The sequence below is a fragment of the Pistacia vera genome, unplaced genomic scaffold (assembly GCF_008641045.1).
Source record: "Pistacia vera cultivar Batoury unplaced genomic scaffold, PisVer_v2 Contig359, whole genome shotgun sequence".
NCBI classification, from domain to species: Eukaryota; Viridiplantae; Streptophyta; class Magnoliopsida; order Sapindales; family Anacardiaceae; genus Pistacia; species Pistacia vera.
In genome coordinates this window covers 310,598-330,042 of record NW_022196178.1, presented here as the reverse complement: position 1 = coordinate 330,042, position 19,445 = coordinate 310,598, and the positions used below count along the sequence as shown (strand labels likewise).

The window sequence follows — 19,445 nt, the reverse complement described above, 5'->3', positions numbered from 1 at the left end:
TGAGGATGAGCTTGCGGAAAAGCGGACAATGGGATCCAGGGCTTCCGATCGTCCTAGAGATGAGAGGGAAGAAGCGAACACCAGTGCCCCATCTGATCCTTTCTCCATGAGCAATTGTATTGACATCAGACGGCCATGCAAGTACCGACACAGTTTTTTTTCTGCCGACTGTCACGTACTTGTATGAAAATCCAGGGTGGCGGGAGATATTTGTGAAACTCCCACTGGACGAAAAGGCTAAGGATTCACAAAACTTTTTCAAATAATTCGTAGATGACACATATTTTCATAATTGTTTGGCAACAATTTTGTATGCGTCAGTGGGCAGTTGTCATTACAATTACAATTATAACGCTACTGTATGAACTTATTTATGTGATATTGTAATGTGTAAACACTGTTTTAGATTGTCATTACAATTAAATATTGACTGTTATATTTTTCAAAGTAGTACAACACTATTATTGTTGATAATGTTTTGCAAATGTGTAGGTTTAAATGGCGTCGTCTAGCCGTACAGGAAGAAGACAACGTGCTACAGATGAGAGGGACGAAGAAGAAATACTGACAGATATAGCCATTGCACTATCGGTGTTGCCGCGTTAGAAGCAAGTCGACCTCAACCACGACATACATCTGTATTAACTGGTCATCATTACATTGTGGAAGTACTCAACGGTCATCCTGACGGATCTATGACAAGTGCCGCATGGACAAGACTGTTTTACATTGTTATGTGAATTTTTGTCCGATCAAGGCAAATTGCAACCAACAAGGAGGACAGTTTAGAAGAACAAGTTATGATATTTCTAACAATCGTTGGAAAAAATGAGACAATCAGAACGATGATGGAGGATTTCCAACATTCGGGTGAGACGATCTCTAGACATGTTACCGCGCAGTTTGCGATGCTATATTGTGAGTTGAAAACAGATTTTATCAGACCACCTGACTTCAATGATGTTCCAGGGAAATATCAGCCAACAGAAAATATTACCCTTTCTTTAAGGTACTGGTTCATTATGTTTGGTATTAGTAGATAGTTAAGTTCATTGTGTTATTAATTTGTTTAGTAGGTTATATTAGTGAAATGACTCATTTTCATGATAGGACTGTATTGGAGCCATAGATGGCACACATGTATACGCTTCGGTTCCACGTGAATTTGCCATTAGGTACCGGAATCGCAAAGGATCGATGTCACAGAATATAATGGCTGTATGCGACTTTAACATGATGTTCACTTTATGTCGTTACTGGATGGGAAGGATCAGCGCATGATTCAAGAGTTTTAAATTCAATTATTGATGATCCTAATTCAGGATTCCCATATCCTCCACCAGGTATAAATATTTTCTTGACGTATTATAGCGTATTACATCCACTGTTGAGGCCCTGTATTCAAATAAAATGTTGTATTATTACAGGGAAATACTATTTGGTTGATGCGGGTTATGCAAATAGGGATGGGTTCCTCGCCCCTCATAGGCAAGTGGCTTACCATATTTCTGATCACCCGCCGTAACCGAAGGGGGCCACAAGAGTTGTTTAATTACAGACATGCTTCACTCCGCAATGTTATCGAGAGAACCTTTGGGTTTTGAAAAAACGGTTTCGTATTCTAAATGGAATGAACAATTATCCGTTGGACAAACAAGGGAAGATTGTCATGGCATGTTTGTGTACTTCATAATTTTATAAGAATGTACAATATGGACGACCGTATCTTCGAACAAACCAATATATTACGGGTAATGAGCAAGCATATTGTGATCATCAAACGGGACAGAATATGGCCAAATGGAAGGATCGAGTCAACCGCACAAGGTATTATAGACAACATGATGACTGTACGGGATAACATAACGAATGCACTGTGGGTAGCACAGTGGACCGTGTCATAGTTGTTAATGGAGTATACGTGTAATAATGATTGTAAGGGTTGATAATTAGTATTTTTGTCATATATGTATTAATGTGATGTTTTTAAACAGTTGGATTACTACTTGAAATTAATATGGGTTTTTGTTTTTTAATATATACGGTAACAAAATTACCAATAAAATATTTAGTATTATTAAAATGTGAGGTGATAAGTTATATATATTATATATAATAATACATTATTTTAACAAAATACAATAAATATTATATTAATAAATCATTTATAAACAAATATATTAATCAATATTTAACACAAATATCAAGGTCAAAATACTCTACCAAACACATATTCTGAAAATCATATTCTCGTAATCATAACCCTATCCAACTATCCAATACTATCCTCAAAATCCTACCAAAATACTAAACCACAACGCGCCCATAATTTTTTAAAATAAAAAATTAATAACCCTCTAATGGCTTTAGAGTTTTATAGAAAATATCACCAAATGGCATTTTTTTTAGTTTTAATTAAACTTTCTGCATAATTATTTAAAAAATAACCACCTGACAGTGCACCTGCTAAACCTAACAAAGTCAAAATTTGTTAGATTTGGTGAGAATTATCTATTTCACCCTTATACCTAAATTAAATAACTTGTATCTATTTTAATATTGAAATTATCAAAAAACCCTTAGAAATTATCAAGCTAACCTAAACACTCATCTTAACCCCATCCACCCCAATCCTAACCTCACTCCCCACTTTCAAGAGAGATTGCAACCTCCAAAGAGGCTATGACATTACAAGGTGGTGGCGAACCCCTAACCTTTGAGGCAGTACCCTCAAGCAAGGTCTGGCCTTGCGAGGTGTAACAGCTCAAACAAGGTTGCAGGCTTGCAGCTAAGTAAATGGTGTGTTTATGTTTATTGTTGTGGGGGCAGAGGCGGGGCTAAGAGTGAGAAAGTAAATATTAAAGGGTTTGAATAAATTATTTGGAGGAGTGAAAGAAGTGAACGCTAAGGGTTTGATTGTATAGGATTTTGCCCGTTAAAATCTAATAAGGACAATATTAAGTTTAAAAGATGTAAGGTTTAAAATAATGTATTTTTTAATAGTTTTAGATTATTTGAATGAAATTTTTTTATAAAACTAGTGAGGTAAATGAATTTTTACTGTTTAAAACTCTATATAAAATTAGTAAATTGATCTCATAAATAAAATAAATTACTGCCTTGCGTAATCGGTAATATAATAATTTCCCTCGAAAAATCATATCAGTGATGTGACAGATTATTCGAAAGTGTATGAAATCGTGCAAGTAATAAAGCTCGACTAAACGAATGTCGAATCCCAAGAGAACTACCTTCCAAGTACTAAACTAATATATTTTATTGCTATTTGATTAAACTGAATTTTAAGAATGAATTTAATGAAAAAGTAAACAAACAAAAAACTAAATAAATGCAGAATTTTATAAACACTATGATATAAAGATCAATATGACTAAACCTAGGGTACAGATTTCACACCAATTTAATCCTATGTATTGACAATTATTGCTAACCTAATTAAACTTATTCTAAAGGCCAAACTCCCTGATATTCCACTAACTTTCTCTCGAACAATTAGTGAACTAACCCTTAAGCAATAACCCAAAATATCTCTAAGTTGGATTTAGGAGTTAAGAGATCACTAAGTTCTATAGAATTTACCAGAGCTTCACAGATCGCGGTAACCTATTTTTAGCGTTCGCTCAATCTATGGTTTTATTACCTTAGATAAATCAGTTTTCATCTCTCGATCTCAACCCAACCCATGATATCATTTAACTCTCGGATCCTTAAGAATTGAAAGCATTATGCACAATAATAAAACTTAGAATTAAATGTTCACTAAGAATTAACAACAATTTAAGTCAACATATATTCATAAATTGGGCTACATCTTAGCCCTAGAAAAGAGATTTAGTTCATAAATACAGTAATGAAAACAACCATTGTATTGAATAACATGAGTTCAAGAACAGAAAATAAAAACACTTCTCTAATTTGTGAACGAGAATCGCAAGAATTCCGATCTCCAAAATAGTAGTCGTCATCTTCTTTCTCTTACAATAATCTCCCTTTTAACTTCTTAAAGACCCTCTTTTATATCCCTAGGGTTCTGGTCTTGCTTAGGAAAAAGATTAGAAAACTTAGCCCATTCAGATTCGGATTAGGATAATGAATTAACACACACCCATGACCCATCGCAACGGTGGTAAGAATGGTCACTGTGGCGATCGTTCTTTCTATCCAAGGCATCCGTAATCTTTAGAATTTGATAAAATCATCAACACAAACATTGTAGCTCTCTAAATAAGCTTTCCAATGCCACCAGAATCGTCGAATTCTGACTTTTACAGCTCAAGTTATGACAGAAACATCGAAACATGCTCATGATAAAGGATTTTCAGATTTTACATAACGTCTTCGAGGCGCCACAACTTTCTCGTTTTAACTCTGATTCCTGTGTCGTTTGTTCCTACGCGTTGTGAGTCCCATCGATATCATTCTTTTCCCTTCAAAAACCTGTTTGAGCCTGAAAACACTCAAAATGCACTCGTGATCCTATAAATGATATTTATGAAAGAATTAATCTAAATTCCATACTTTAAACACATTTTTTCATAAATAAACTAATTAAATCACTAACAAAATATCAACATGACGCAACCAATGAGGGCAAATCCGTAAGTAAACACCATATTTCCATTGTCATCATAGTGAAAACGCTCCTTTATAACTCAATGGGTGGGTGGGGTGGTGGGGGGTCGAATTAAATTAATTTCAACAAATTATGTAAATATAAATTGGAGTAACGATAATAGAGAGCATCTAATTGGTTTCGGCCGTTGACCTTTATGAACAACAACCAAGTTGAGACTGTGAACACGTGAACTGTGGACAAGTATAGGATACGCGCTGATTATTCGCGTGGATTATCTGGGTATGTTCATGTCCGAAACAACAAGAAATCCAGAAATTCTTTTCCGCCACTCTTGAAAAGAAAACCCAAATAGGGGTGAGTGGGGTTCAAGTAGATGCTCCTAAATCTAAAAAGCAACTCACTGATTCACCGAAATACCCTTACTCAATAACACAACATATACAATATTTTCCAGAAATAATTTTTTAAAATAAAAAGAAACACTTCAATAGTAACCCTCTAATGGCTTTAGAAGTTTTATAGAAAATTATCACCTAAATGGCATTTTTTATAGTTTTAATTAAACTTTCTGCATAATTATTTTAAAAATAAACCACCTGCACGGTACACCTGCTAAACCTAACAAAGTCAAAATGTTGTTAGATTTGGGTGAGAATTATCTATTTCACCCTTATACCTAAATTTAAATAACTTGTATCTATTTTAATATTTGAAATTATCAAAAAACCCTTAGGAAATTATCAAGCTAACCTAAACACTCATCTTAACCCACATCCACCCCAATCCTAACCTCCACTCGACCACTTTCAAGAGAGATTGCAACCTCCAAAGAGGCTATGGCATTACAAGGTGGCAGCGAAGCCTAACCTTGTGAGGCGATACCCTCAAGCAAGGTCGTGGCCTTGCGAGGTAGTAACAGGCTCAAACAAGGTTGTAGGCTTGCAGCCAAGTAAACGGTTATGTTTATGTTTATTGTTGTGGGGGCAGAGGCGGGGCTAAGAGTGAGAAAGTAAATATTAAAGGGTTTGCATAAATTATTTGGAGGAGTGAAAGAAAGTGAATGTTAAGGGTTTGATTATATAGGATTTTGTCCGTTAAAATATAATAAGGACAATATTTAGCTTAAAAGATGTAAGGTTTAAAATAATGTATTTTTTAATAGTTTTAGATTATTTGAATGAAATTTTTTTATAAAACTAGTGAGGTAAATGAATTTTTACTGTTTAAAACACTATATAAAATTAGTAAATTGATCTCATAAATAAAATAAATTACTGCCTTGCGTAATCGGTAATATAATAATTTCCCTCGAAAAATCATATCAGTGATGTGACAGATTATTCGAAAGTGTATGAAATCGTGCAAGTAATAAAGCTCGACTAAACGAATGTCGAATCCCAAGAGAACTACCTTCCAAGTACTAAACTAATATATTTTATTGCTATTTGATTAAACTGAATTTTAAGAATGAATTTAATGAAAAAGTAAACAAACAAAAAACTAAATAAATGCAGAATTTTATAAACACTATGATATAAAGATCAATATGACTAAACCTAGGGTACAGATTTCACACCAATTTAATCCTATGTATTGACAATTATTGCTAACCTAATTAAACTTATTCTAAAGGCCAAACTCCCTGATATTCCACTAACTTTCTCTCGAACAATTAGTGAACTAACCCTTAAGCAATAACCCAAAATATCTCTAAGTTGGATTTAGGAGTTAAGAGATCACTAAGTTCTATAGAATTTACCAGAGCTTCACAGATCGCGGTAACCTATTTTTAGCGTTCGCTCAATCTATGGTTTTATTACCTTAGATAAATCAGTTTTCATCTCTCGATCTCAACCCAACCCATGATATCATTTAACTCTCGGATCCTTAAGAATNGGACAATATTTAGCTTAAAAGATGTAAGGTTTAAAATAATGTATTTTTTAATAGTTTTAGATTATTTGAATGTAATTTTTTTATAAAACTAGTGAGGTAAATGAATTTTTACTGTTTAAAACACTATATAAAATTAGTAAATTGAACTCATGAATAAAATAAATTACTGCCTTGCGTAATCGGTAATACTGTATAATAATTTCCCTCGAAAAATCATATCAGTGAAGCAACCAAAGAGGGCAAATCCGTAAGTAAACACCCTATTCCATTGTATCATAGTGAAAACGCTCCTTTATAACTTAAAGGCATAAATTTCAAAAAGAGAGAAATTAAAAACAGAAAGGGACAAATTGGTCCAACAAAAAAAGCAGCCTCTACAGACTCAAAGATCGAGAAACTGACTAATGTCTGGTCACTCCATGTAACACATTTGTCTCCTCCCTCAATCTCAGCTCTCTCACTTTCCTCTTCACTCCACTCTCTCTCTCTCCATCCAAAAACCATAGTCACGAAACTCAACCTCTAAAACCCTAAAACAGAAGCAATGTCTAACCAAAACCCTACAGCCATTGCTTCCTTCTTCTTGATTCTAACCAATGTGGCTCTAGTCCTCTCAAAATCAACCATCGAGCCTTGCTCCAACTCGGACAACTGCAGCGCGTTACTCGGCTACACGCTCTACACCGACCTCAAAGTCTCCGAGGTCGGATCTCTCTTCAACGTCGACCCCGTTTCGGTTCTCACCGTTAACGCCATCGACATTTCGTACCCAGACGTGGAGAACCACATTCTTCCGTCTCAGCTCTTCCTGAAGATTCCGGTTACTTGCTCCTGCGTGGACGGGATTCGGAAGTCCGTGTCCACGCACTACAAGACTCGGCCCTCGGACACGCTGGCGTCGATTGCAAACCAAGTTTACTCGGGTCTTGTCTCGGCCGATCAGTTGAGGGAGGCGAATGGGATACAGGACCCGGATGTTTTGGATGTGGGAGTGAGCTTGCTGGTGCCGCTCCCGTGTACTTGCTTTAATGGGACGGATAATTCGTTGCCAGCTGTTTATTTGAGTTATGTTGTCAAGGAAGTGGATACACTTGCGGGAATTGCGGCTAGATATAGAACGACCCTTACGGATTTGATGAATGTTAATGCTATGGGGAGCACGGCCATCAAGGCTGCTGATATTCTTGCTGTTCCATTGCCAGGTAATTTTTTTTTTTTTAAATTCATTTTTGATGAATTTGAAGTCCTGAATGAGATTTATGAGTTTAAAGCTAGAGCCGTTTGATTAAATTGAGACATTTGTTGCTTATTTTAGTATGCTTATGGTTGTTTTGTTGCGAATATCATCGTGTTTTGGCTATATTTCCTGTTTTTTTTATTGCAGTGGAATGTCTTATAGTTGCCCCAATGTGTATTTTCTTGATGCAATTTGAGTTTATGCTCGAGTGTTTTGTCTTTGAACATTGATTAATGGTTTCCTTGCTTTGCTTCTTAAATTGCAGCTTGTGCAGCAAATTTTCCCAGATATGCCTCAGATCATGCATTGATTGTGCCAAATGGGAGCTATGCTATCACAGCGAGCCATTGTGTACAATGCAGTTGTGGGCCAGGGAATCAAAAGTAAATGAGTAAATCTTACCTGCATGTTGGTTTAGGTATATGAATTTTCTTTTTCTTTTTGTGTATAAGTTTGGCGCTAATCAGCTTCATTTTCTGTTTAAAACAGTTTGTACTGCATGCCTGCTTCTTTGGCAGTTTCGTGCTCTAGCATGCAATGTAAAAATAGTAATCTTATGCTTGGAAACGTTTCGATGCAACAGAGTAGTGCTGGGTGTAATGTCACTTCATGTAGTTATGGTGGCTTCGTCAATGGCACCATCATCACTACGTATGCTATTTCTGTTTCTTATGTTGTTTCTTTGATGTTTATTTAGACATGTAATTTTGGAATCTAGTTTCAGACTGATGGTTGAACCTTTTGAATCGTATTTCTACCCTGCAGGCTGTCTACATCTCTTCAACCTCGATGCCCAGGTAAAATTTGTTAAGTAGTTTTTTGTTATGGAGTATTTGGAGGTGCATGAGAGCTGAAGATCCACTGGTTATCTATTTTTAATTTCTACTCCATTTCTCAACATTGATATGCCCATTTTTTTTTCCGAATTTTTTGAGGGATTGCTGCAGATTTTTGTTTTTCTAGTTTTCTTCAGTAATGCCGGCAATGTTTTTTATATGTTATAGTTGCTGTAGTGGCATGATTGATTTCTCTTGGCTGGTTCTCTGCTTTTCAGACAATCTAGACAATATATCCTGGAATTTGATATTCTCATAAGAAATGTGTTCTTAGGAAATTAATGAATTATCTTTATTTTCCATTATCAGCTTTTGCTCTGTTGATTTTGGTGATGATCTATATGTGCCAGATGAATTCATAAGTTTAAAGTGCTATCAAGTTGAAGTTACTATTTTATATCCATTAATGATGTTCAAATCAGTTCAAATAATCATGCAATTGTGTCATAGTTATTTATTTATTCTTTGCTATGCATTTTGTAAAATGATGCAGGACCTCAGCAATTTCCGCCTCTTATAGCTCCACCTTCATCAGTAATCAGAGATTTATCTAGTGCTCCAGCTCCTGCACCCGAGTCAGATGGTGCTGGATCGACAACACCCAAGTCTTCTTTGGTGCCATCAACTGGGTCACTCCCTGGCGTTCCCCCTGCAAGTGGTCCTTCTGGGAGTATTTCTGATGCTAGCTCCTTGATGAATTCATTAGCCACGTTTCCCATGGCATTCATCTTATGTTCATTTGTCAAGTTCATGATGTCTATTTCATTCTAATTTTTTCCATCAACTGTTTGCCTAGATGGTGGGTTTTTTCTTCTGTTTGGTTGGTTTTTTAACCAGTCCCACCAGTCTATTGTATGTAATCTGTCTATTTTATGACAACGTTAAACATGCAGCAAACCAGAGGATTTTTTTCTTATTGCACCTAGTATTTTTTTTTACTTATTTATTTGCCTTATCATGAAATGAGAGTTATGGGCAATTCCCTCTCGCTATCAGTTATCTTGATTTGAGTAAGTTGCCTTGTCGACTGCATTAGCATTGTCACTGGGGGAATTTTAGGATTGTTGTGGCTGTGTTTACATCCTGCTCTAATAACTTAATTGTTCTCTGTGTGCTTTTAGGTAGGAATTTTCTCCGTTTTTCACCATATATTTTCAGATTGTTTTCTTTGTTTAATAGTGTGTCTTCCACCTTAGATTTTAAGTAAAGGTTAGGAATTATTTGTCAGATGTAATTAAACTTATGAAACGTATGAAATTTACATATCTTAAGCCTTTCTTTACCACCTATTGTATGGAATAGGCTGGAAGTACCACATTTTGTTCCTTACAGTTGGTTTATTATTTTGTTTGCTATCATTTTTCTTTGGGAGGATTATTTTTGGGTTTGGAGAGCAATGTCTGGATGGTGGGGACTCTGGAGGGTTTGTTGTGTCTAAGACAACCTCTAATTTCGCACATATTAAGGGTTCAATTGACATGGCAAACCATTGAAGAGGAAATGCCATGATTTGGAAGGATACATGTAATTGTAGGTTGCTGGGGATGTAAAGGAAAACGTAATATACTTTTTACTGTATAACCAGGCAGGTACTGAATCAAATCTTCCATCTTCACATTACTCCACTACACAAATGCAAGATGATAAAGAACCAATATGCTATGCATATTATATACTTTTGAATGTTCCAAAATAGCATGCTGATTCATTACTACTGACTAGGAAATAGTCCAAGCCTCTTATTGAGTATTCACCAACTGCCAACTTCAAATCTTTACCTTTCGAATATTTAGTCTCCCTTATATTTCTTGGTGGCTAATCAAACCTAAGATCAAGCCCCGACGAATATTCCATTTCTGACGGTAATTTTTGCTTCATTCATATAAAGTATAAACGCCTTCTTTTTAAATGATGGAGGTTTTTAAAATCTCCGACATAAATTTCAAATGAATTTTGGAGAAATGCGTGCTTTTAAGAGAAAGTTACTCTAAACCCCCTCAACGATATCTATAACAACCCCTCTGGTTCTGGATATTGCTAGAAACCCCTTGCTGTTTGTCAGAGTCTATGCAATTTACAGATGCATGATAATATGAGATTATCTACAAACTCACTTTTCATTATATAATTTTATTTATTTTTATAATTGTGAGTTACAAAGTTATACTTTTAGCCCTGATAAGACAGAATTAAAAAAAAATCCTTAATGGTAGACAAACAAAGGGGTTCGTAGCAATATCCAGAACCAGAGGGGTTTAATAAGCTGAGTTGAGGGGGTTTAGGGGAATTTTCTCGACTTTTAACCAGTTACAGATCTAAGTTTAATTTTGGCAGGAAACATTACATAACCAAAACCAAACCACCTAGCTGCGTTGAGCAACTCCTAATTAGTAATTACAGATTAATGGCTTCAGCTCCCTCCAAGCTCTACACAGGTCTCACTCATTCCCCTTCTTTCTACATATAAGCAGATTAGATTTCTATAATGTTCGTTAAAATAACGTCTGTTTGTTTAATTGCAGATGATGTTAGCCTGGTAGTGGTGTTACTCGACACTAATCCTTTCTTCTGGAACTCTTCTTATTTCTCCTTCACTCAGTTCCTCTCTCATGTAAACCCTAATTTTTCATTCTATTTTAGTTTTTTATTGTTTCTATTCCTACAGTTGCTTGCTCGCTATATCAATTCTCTTGGTCAAGGAAGCCTTTAAATTTTTGGTGTAAAGATCTTTATTAAACCTTTTAATTGGGCTTAAATATTTTATATATATATATATTTTTTTTTGTTTTAATTATACAGGTGCTTGCGTTTTTGAATGCCATATTGACTCTCAATCAACTCAACCAAGTTGTCGTTATTGCTACGGGCTATAATACATGTGACTACATATATGATTCGTCTTTAACGAGCAATCAGAGCTTTGGAAATAGTAGAATGCGTGCATTATGTGGGATTTTGTTGCAAAATTTGGAGGAGTTTTTGATTAAAGATGAGAATCTTGGTAAACAAGAGACGGACGGAAGGATTTCTTATTCCCTGTTGTCCGGCTCATTATCAATGGCTCTTTGTTGTATCCTTTTGGTTTGAATGGGTTTATTGCATGTAATGCAACATTTGAATTTTCTGGTGTTCTTTCCAAAATGGGGTTATTTTAAGAAAAGTAGACACATTGTCTCAAGTGGGTTGGTTTTTTTTTTTTTGTTTAAGAAAACAAAAACGGTGAATATTGGCTGATCTGAGTTGTCTTTGAATTTTCTTTTAAGCCTGTTACTCTCATGCATTTCTAGATTCTGTGTGAATTGTGGTTATTTTGAAATATATTTTTTTAATGAATACGTGAAAGAGAGTGNGGAAGGATTTCTTATTCCCTGTTGTCCGGCTCATTATCAATGGCTCTTTGTTGTATCCTTTTGGTTTGAATGGGTTTATTGCATGTAATGCAACATTTGAATTTTCTGGTGTTCTTTCCAAAATGGGGTTATTTTAAGAAAAGTAGACACATTGTCTCAAGTGGGTTTTTTTTTTTTTTTTTTTCCTTAAGAAAACAAAAACGGTGAATATTGGCTGATCTGAGTTGTCTTTGAATTTTCTTTTAAGCCTGTTACTCTCATGCATTTCTAGATTCTGTGTGAATTGTGGTTATTTTGAAATATATTTTTTTAATGAATACGTGAAAGAGAGTGAGGCAGTATCACTTTTTGGGAAAATGATTTTGCAGATTGTTTGATTTGATTCTCTGACTAGACATACAGAGGGTTTTCCGCTCGGGATCACTCCATCCACAACCTCGAGTGAGTATTTATGTTTTTTACATCAATCATTTTGGTTTAGATGCAATCTGAATTCCTGAATTAATAGTTCAAACCAACTTTGCTTGATTTCATATGGACAATACATCATATGATTTTTATTCGGGCATGATATTATTCTATTATTGTGCAAGTTTGCGTAGTTTTTTTTAATAAAATTTCCATACCATATGCTTCTTATGTACATAAAATTGATGCATGGACTAATCTTCTTTTTTTGGTGGATCATGTCTGTATAGTGCTTAATTACTCATTGTGGTTTTCATTTTTAACTGCATAGCCTTACAAATGATTTACCCACTTGAAGTTAATCATCGATGTGGACTGTATATGTTCTCTAGATGAATCTACTATTGGATAAAGTTGATTGAAGGCAGCATAGTGGTTCTCTGCAGAAACTATATTGTGATTTTATCATTTTTATATACATTTAAAGATTTGGAAATTGTCTTGATATAAGAAAAATATTAGATTTCAATGACCATATGGAATATGGAAAAGTATTATACAAATTTCAAATATATTCAACTGGACTCATATTACTTATCATTCACTAACGCTCAAATTGTTTTCCTCTTCTATCTGTAGTTTCATTCACTTCTCTTTTTCCCTATGCTGCAGCTGTTTGGCCCATTGTTTACTTTTATGGATACATAGACATTTTGCACTTTTTTTCTTGCCTTTTTTACATTCTTGTTATTTGACTTTTAGTTTTTTGGCTTGCTACTAATGATCTTCCTAACATTATGAGAGCAGATTTTATGCTTGCAGGGATCTCCAGATGGACCTGAACAGTATGTTGTTTATGACTATTTGCACGATTTTCATTTGTTTTGTGTCAACCTGTGCTCTGAAAGGTTTTCTTCTTTTCAGATATGTTGCAATCATGAATGCAATATTCTCTGCCCAACGCTCTATGGTACTGAATGTTGCTTTTAGATTTTTTAGATTTAATGTTTTCGTTATCTTGATATTAGTCTCCTCATTCCTGTTCCACTTTGCCCTTGTTGCAAGATTAAGTTCATTTGAAACATAGAAGTAATTACAAGTTAACCACCTTTTCAGTGAGCTGCATATTACCGGATCCATTTTGCAAATTAACATTCTACAATGTTTATGCTTGCCTCAGTCAAACCTACCAAGTGGAATCTAAACCTCTCAACTGGAATCTTCTTGAGTTTATAAGACACATATTGACTCAATGATCCCTCAAATTAAATGGAGCAATCTCTGCTGATAGAACTAGCATGTGAAGTTAGTGAGGTTGAATAGAAATTAGGAGGAGACAATTTGTACATTGCATAATATACAATACATTAGTAGGTTTAGAATGTTTGAGTTTGTGAATTGGCTTCTTCCTCTTATTATTTTAACGTATTACTATCAGTACTTGGATTTATGGCCTTTTCAGGTTTAAGAACTGTTTGTTTAGCATTAATATGCTTCCTTTTGCAGGTTCCAATAGATTCTTGCTATATTGGGGTTCAAAATTCTGCCTTCCTGCAGCAGGTAACATATTAATGGTTCTTGTTATGATTGGATTGTTTTTATAACAGACACAAGCGTCTGCCTTCCATCTCTCTCCTGATTGGTTTTGATGCATGAGAGTAACAGGCTTCTTACATAACTGGCGGTGTACATCATAAGCCTCAGCAATTGGATGGGCTCTTTCAATATCTCATGGTATATCATATATTTAAATAGCATGACTTTTTAGCAATTTAAAGTTGTAATCTTTTAATCTCCCTTGCTCTCACCAATTTTAACATGTCCATGAGTGGTCTGCTTAAATTTGAAATGGAAACTGGAGGTTTTTGTGCAAAAATATTTTATTTGTGTGGGTTGAAAATTTGAACAAGATCATTAAATTAGAAAGAACATTCATATCTGATTTAATCTGAAAACTGCATACTTTTAGTCTTAATTAGAAATTAGCTACAATATAATTTAGAAAATCCAAAATCTACCAATTGACTAAATGTCTAAAGGTTCATTGTTCTTGTCTTGTATGACTCTGTACTATACTTTGACCAGGATCTCCTTGTGTCCATGTGACTCAGAGAGCCATTTTTATTTTTCTTTCCCTTTTAGTTTCAATTGCATGTGTCTAATGTGATGTCTTTGAAATATGCAGACCATTTTTGGAACTGATTTACATTCTCGCAATTCCTTACAACTTCCTAAGCCTGTTGGCGTTGATTTTCGTGCCTCGTAAGTTAATCTATTTACATTCATTTATTTGACTGTCTGTTACCTCATTATTATTTTGATGGCATTGATTTTCATGCCTCATAAGTTTATCTATTTACATTCATTTATTTGATTGTCTGTTACCTCATTTTTATTTTGATGGAATTTGCAGTTCATCTTATCACAATTTTACAATTTGCAGGTGTTTTTGTCATAAAAATACAATTGACATGGGCTACATATGTTCTGTGTGTTTGTCCATATTTTGTAAGCATCACAAGAAATGTTCAACATGCGGGTAAGCAGAAATTACATGTTGTTTCATGAAATTTCATATGCTGTTTTCTCAAGTTTTTACTGTGTTTAATTCCCTTAATGCGAATATATGCCAATTGTTTGGAAGTTGGAACTTACTTTCAATTCTATGATGCATAACTGATCTGACAACTATATTTTGAAGTTCTTTGTACTGGAGTTTTTTGGATTCCAGTGTGATGACGAAGAAGCGACACTTCCAAAAACAAAAATTGTCATGTGTTGTTGGCCATAGCCCTTGCCCCTTAGGCCAGACTTGGCCTGTACCCACCAATCAATGTTGTGCCACTGATTAGACTTTTTGCCGTTAGGAAAAGGCACGGTCAATACTTGATCATCTGCAATATCTATTTGAATTTAAGTGAATATGCAGGATAATAATAAAATAAATAATAACCTATACCAGTGCTGCTGGTCAAATTATGGTGAGGCAGGAATGCTATTTTAGTTGTGGACATGATAAACCTGAGCAAAAATTTTACTCATCTATTGGGAGCTTATAAAGTTAATATTGCATGAGCTATTAGTGATTGTAATTGCTGCAGAAATGATTCTCTGAGATATACTTCTAATTGTTTTGTCGGTGAGACTAAAAGTTAAAGGCACAGGAGATGATCTCCATTTTGCTGCGATACTTTTCCATAATCATTGTACCTAAGTTAGCTTATGATCATGGCTTTATGCATGCTTCAGGTCTGTATTTGGTCAGGCCCAATCAGATGATGCCTCTGCAGAAAATCGGAAGAGAAAGGCTCCAGATTCATAATGTTATAGTCTTTGAAAGGTATAATAAATTATTATATTGGATTATACGTGATGCATCTTTTATACTTAATAAAATACACTTGAAAATACATTAAAAGTTAGAACTCATAAAGTTAATATTAATTGGTTTTTCTGTTACAATTTTCTTCCCAAGTAGATTTCATATATCTAGTTTTTGATAAAGCACTCGGAGAGCTGCGGTTTGTTCAGAAGATTAAGTCACAGAATTGATGTTTATCAAAATATTGTGGATGGAGAGGGTTTAAAATTCTTAAACAGAACTCGGGCATTATAGTTTTAAAAGGAAAAGAAATGGATGGTTCGAAGTTTTTTTTTTATAGGTAAAGCAGATCAAGCTGTTATCACCAGAAAAGCCACACAGTCCTCTTTCGGTCTTTCCTGAGCTATCATGTGATTATTTCTCTTTTCCCAGAGCTTGCATGGAGAGACATCAATAGGGGAACAGAAGTTGTCAACAATGGGTGCAATCAGCACAAGAAGATTCCGATTTAATGAAATCTTGTGCCGACTATTGAACATTTTTGAGTATGGGTGGTGTCTTGTTTCCTTTCTATTTATTGCCCCGCCAAACAGTTGAAGCTAATTTATACAATAGTCATGCAAATTTGAGCAATGTATAGTTTGTTATGGTCAATGATGAAGGGTTTTATTTAGACGATTGAAAGTTGAAACAAATATGAAAATTTTGTTAATATATGTATAATGATGTTATCATCCCGCCAACTTGTCTAATGCTAAAATAAGCCTGGGTAAGCTTATGAGATTCATGTAAAATTAGCTTTTATTTTTTAATCTTGTTCGATGAAATGATTATACTTGGTTTCAGCTTTCAAAAAGACCTGTAATTAAGCGCTAGATAATTAACATATCTCACGTTTTATATATAGGTTCTATAAATATAGATCATAAACCATTTAATGGCAAATAAATTTACCTCATTTAATAGCTTAAATCCATAACTGTATTTTCGCTTCACAAATTTCGAGACCTGGGTGGCCCATTAAAACCGAGGAAAGAAATTCAATTGAAATGATAATCCAGGAAAGATGATTTACCATTTTTTAACTGACTAATAATTCGCAATAAACAAAAGATTCAATATATTTACCAAGAATTGAGTTTGAATCAATCCATATAAATGTCATTGACAGAACATGACACAAAGCCAACATATTTACAGCATTAACAAATTAAAATAATGCACACTTGACAATAAATCGAGAATTATCAAGTTTTGTTGCTCCCCAAACAAATTGATAACCCGGTTCCTACCATTAATATAGTTCATTTACACCATTTCGTGATTTCATTTCAGTGGATATCTTCAGAGGGCCTTCAGAACAACTTTGCTGGCCATGTGAGCACCCATTGCAGCATGTTTCAGTACAGCACGACTCCTATACAACCTGCAAACCAAACTCATATTAGGAAAAAGAAGCATCACAAATATAAGATAGCATATTCTTTTCCTTCCGCTTTCAAAAACATCCCCACTAATTTGGTGGGTTTGATTCCATTCCTAAGTATTATTTTATTCAGTTATGTGAACAATTTCAAAGAACTAAAAAGGCTCAGTCTGTTACTTCAGCGGAACAGGGAGCAACCCAAGCTGATCTGGCGCTTGTTTTGTCAATTTATTTTTTGGAACCAGGTTCAGGTGAACAAGAATATCCAAACCAAAACTAATCCAATTTCCAAATTCACAACCCTAGACACAGCAACTCCTGCAACCTATGTCTATAGGATTTCTATAACATATCTAAGAAGAGATGAAAAATGCCTTCTTGCCAGTGAATGGTTGTGACACTGTGTAAAAGATTTAAGACTGAAGCTTTTTTAGACCAGATCCACACATGTACTAGTACATAATGCAGATAGCTGCCTCAGTTTACACCACAACCTACTAATGCTGTCCCCTCCCCGTTAATGCAGATCATGAATCAACTTCAGGTATTATTACTAGTAACCAAAATTTTTAACATATGAGGTCACTACTTTTGGCTTGAAGGGAAGCAGAGGATTCAGAGTGGCAATCTCAAAAGCATGTATACAATAACAAAAGAACCAGGCAAAACTCACCCTGTCAGTGCAAGTCCCCAGGTGGAAAGAGCATAAAACATCTTTCCAGCATGCCAGATACCAAAAATCTTCTCTAATTTGCTCAATTTGCCCCCACCACCTAATGCTTTTGCCAGAACTGCAAATAAATAATATTAAAAAGATCAATAATCATTTAAAGTTGGGTAAAACTCAGTTCATTGGAGTGCCACATAGGCAGCACCTAGAAGCAGAGAGCTCTAAATTTGTGAGAAAGGTGCCACACATTTGAAGTTAAACTTAGGAAGATTTGAAAAACTGTCAAGCACCAGACACAGAAAATAGATAACTAGTTTCAAAGCATCAATTCTCAAAAAAGAAAGAAAGAAACAACACACGTTGGCGCTTTGAAACTAGTTTCATATCACTCAGTAAACCTTCACCTACTACAAGAAACTATGACAAAGTTGCAACAAAACGGGAGCTATATACAACCTTCATTAGATTCTGAAAACAAAAATCACAAAGAGAATAACTTTCAAAATCAAACAGTTCAAAGGCAGACTTACTTTTCTGCAGCTCCTCTGGTGTCACATTCTGCAATTCCATGTAACCAAATGATGTGAGTTACATCATACAAAACAAACCATGACCATTTACATTTGAGTGGTAATATACCTGAGCTTTTGGGTTAGAAAAAATGCATTTAGCCATGAAATTAGCAACCCCATCAACCACATGCTCCTCGCTAACAACTACATAACTCTCATCATCAATTCCACTCCATTCCTCGACATTACTCGGTACCATTTCATCCGTCACCCAAACCCACCAACTGGGATTTTCTTGGTCAACATTAATCAAAATTCCAGCCGATCGCACGTAATCATATGAGTAAATAACCAAAAACAAAAAAAAAAAAAAAAAAAAAAAAAAAAACCACAAATGAAGTCATTACCAAGTTCCAAACCTATAGCATTAAAAACTAACTTGGACAGATGTGGAAACCTGTAGCCTCCTTGAAAGGAAACTCAATCCCAGTTCCATTAATCGATTCCTGACGAAATTTTTTTAGCCTAGACAAGAATTCCTCAGAATCCACGGTAGCCACTAGCCGTGCATACAACTACAATTACAAAACAAATTCTCATTAATTCAAGCCGTTTTCAGATTGAAAATCACAGTAAATAGACATCAATTAAAGGAAAAAAAACATCTTTATATTAAAAAGCTCCAAAACGACAAACACATACATCAGGAGGACAGTCGTTTGACAAACAAGGCGATTCTGACAAATTTTCAAGTAACTTAAGGTTCTGCTCCAGCAAGTTTCTTAAACGGAGATTCTCCGATTTAAGAGACTCCAATTCTCCTCTACAGACGGCCTTGGTTTCCGTCTCCTCGTGGTGGTGGTGGCAACATTCGACGGCTTTCCATGCCACGTCAGCCACCTCAATGACGGTTTTCGCTACCTCTATCGCCTCGTGGCCTCCCATGATTTTTGATCCGGAGAAATGTTTGTAGGAACCCTAAGCCGTTCGAGTTTGTTCTTGATGTCGTTTTAAGTTCGTGATGGTTGTCGTTGCGTGTCTGAAAGTAAAATTTGGAACAGCGTACGGCAGGGAGGCGATTATAAATAGTAATGTATTTTGCTGCCTTTGGGGATAAAGTCTGTATTTTTAAAGTGACCCCTCAAGTCCTGTAATATATAATTTTCCCATAAGGTTTAGTTATAAATTTAT

The 19,445-nt window shown here is 35.0% G+C and overlaps 3 protein-coding genes and 1 long non-coding RNA gene across 5 annotated transcripts; 3 read left to right on the top strand and 1 right to left on the bottom strand.

Annotated features, from left to right (window-relative positions):
• Window positions 1-968: 968 nt before the first annotated feature.
• Window positions 969-1,440, top strand: LOC116139715. The gene is made up of 3 exons (XR_004129507.1): window positions 969-1,009; window positions 1,111-1,343; window positions 1,428-1,440. It is a non-coding gene; the product is annotated as an uncharacterized LOC116139715 (long non-coding RNA).
• Window positions 1,441-6,881: 5,441 nt separating this feature from the next.
• LOC116139723 (lysM domain-containing GPI-anchored protein 1-like) lies at window positions 6,882-9,491 on the top strand. The gene is made up of 5 exons (XM_031425385.1): window positions 6,882-7,695; window positions 7,996-8,113; window positions 8,220-8,381; window positions 8,496-8,527; window positions 9,060-9,491. Exons 1-5 carry the CDS (start codon window positions 7,038-7,040, stop codon window positions 9,335-9,337), a joined length of 1,248 nt encoding a protein of 415 aa, XP_031281245.1. The 5' UTR covers window positions 6,882-7,037; the 3' UTR covers window positions 9,338-9,491.
• A 1,472-nt stretch (window positions 9,492-10,963) lies between these two features.
• LOC116139724 (general transcription and DNA repair factor IIH subunit TFB4) lies at window positions 10,964-16,258 on the top strand. Of its 2 annotated transcripts, none has more exons than XM_031425386.1 (12): window positions 10,964-11,001; window positions 11,089-11,177; window positions 11,366-11,636; window positions 12,311-12,357; window positions 13,132-13,169; window positions 13,249-13,294; window positions 13,831-13,884; window positions 13,990-14,058; window positions 14,510-14,586; window positions 14,768-14,863; window positions 15,574-15,664; window positions 16,079-16,258. In XM_031425386.1, exons 1-11 carry the CDS (start codon window positions 10,971-10,973, stop codon window positions 15,644-15,646), a joined length of 891 nt encoding a protein of 296 aa, XP_031281246.1. In that variant the 5' UTR covers window positions 10,964-10,970; the 3' UTR covers window positions 15,647-15,664; window positions 16,079-16,258. The 2 variants fall into 2 exon arrangements, with proteins under 2 accessions (XP_031281246.1, XP_031281247.1); XM_031425387.1 differs by having other exon boundaries at window positions 15,987-16,258.
• A 505-nt stretch (window positions 16,259-16,763) lies between these two features.
• Window positions 16,764-19,315, bottom strand: LOC116139779. The gene is made up of 6 exons (XM_031425436.1): window positions 18,957-19,315; window positions 18,712-18,829; window positions 18,382-18,593; window positions 18,273-18,300; window positions 17,746-17,863; window positions 16,764-17,072 (listed from the first exon to the last, which is right to left on the bottom strand). Exons 1-6 carry the CDS (start codon window positions 19,197-19,199, stop codon window positions 16,991-16,993), a joined length of 801 nt encoding a protein of 266 aa, XP_031281296.1. The 5' UTR covers window positions 19,200-19,315; the 3' UTR covers window positions 16,764-16,990.
• Window positions 19,316-19,445: the final 130 nt, after the last annotated feature.

Excerpts from the sequence above, each read along its gene's own strand:
- LOC116139723 (XM_031425385.1), top strand. The coding sequence starts at position 7,038 with ATGTCTAACCAAAACCCTACAGCCATTGCTTCCTTCTTCTTGATTCTA. Across the intron at positions 7,696-7,995 it reads TCTTGCTGTTCCATTGCCAG|CTTGTGCAGCAAATTTTCCC; the intron begins GTAATTTTTTTT and ends CTTAAATTGCAG. Across the intron at positions 8,382-8,495 it reads AATGGCACCATCATCACTAC|GCTGTCTACATCTCTTCAAC; the intron begins GTATGCTATTTC and ends TCTACCCTGCAG.
- LOC116139724 (XM_031425386.1), top strand. The coding sequence starts at position 10,971 with ATGGCTTCAGCTCCCTCCAAGCTCTACACAG. Across the intron at positions 11,002-11,088 it reads TCCCTCCAAGCTCTACACAG|ATGATGTTAGCCTGGTAGTG; the intron begins GTCTCACTCATT and ends GTTTAATTGCAG. Across the intron at positions 14,059-14,509 it reads GGCTCTTTCAATATCTCATG|ACCATTTTTGGAACTGATTT; the intron begins GTATATCATATA and ends TGAAATATGCAG.
- LOC116139779 (XM_031425436.1), bottom strand. The coding sequence starts at position 19,199 with ATGGGAGGCCACGAGGCGATAGAGGTAGCGAAAACCGTCATTGAGGTG. Across the intron at positions 18,594-18,711 it reads TCCTTTCAAGGAGGCTACAG|ATGATTACGTGCGATCGGCT; the intron begins GTTTCCACATCT and ends TTATTTACTCAT. Across the intron at positions 17,073-17,745 it reads TGGGGACTTGCACTGACAGG|GTTGTATAGGAGTCGTGCTG; the intron begins GTGAGTTTTGCC and ends TTTGGTTTGCAG.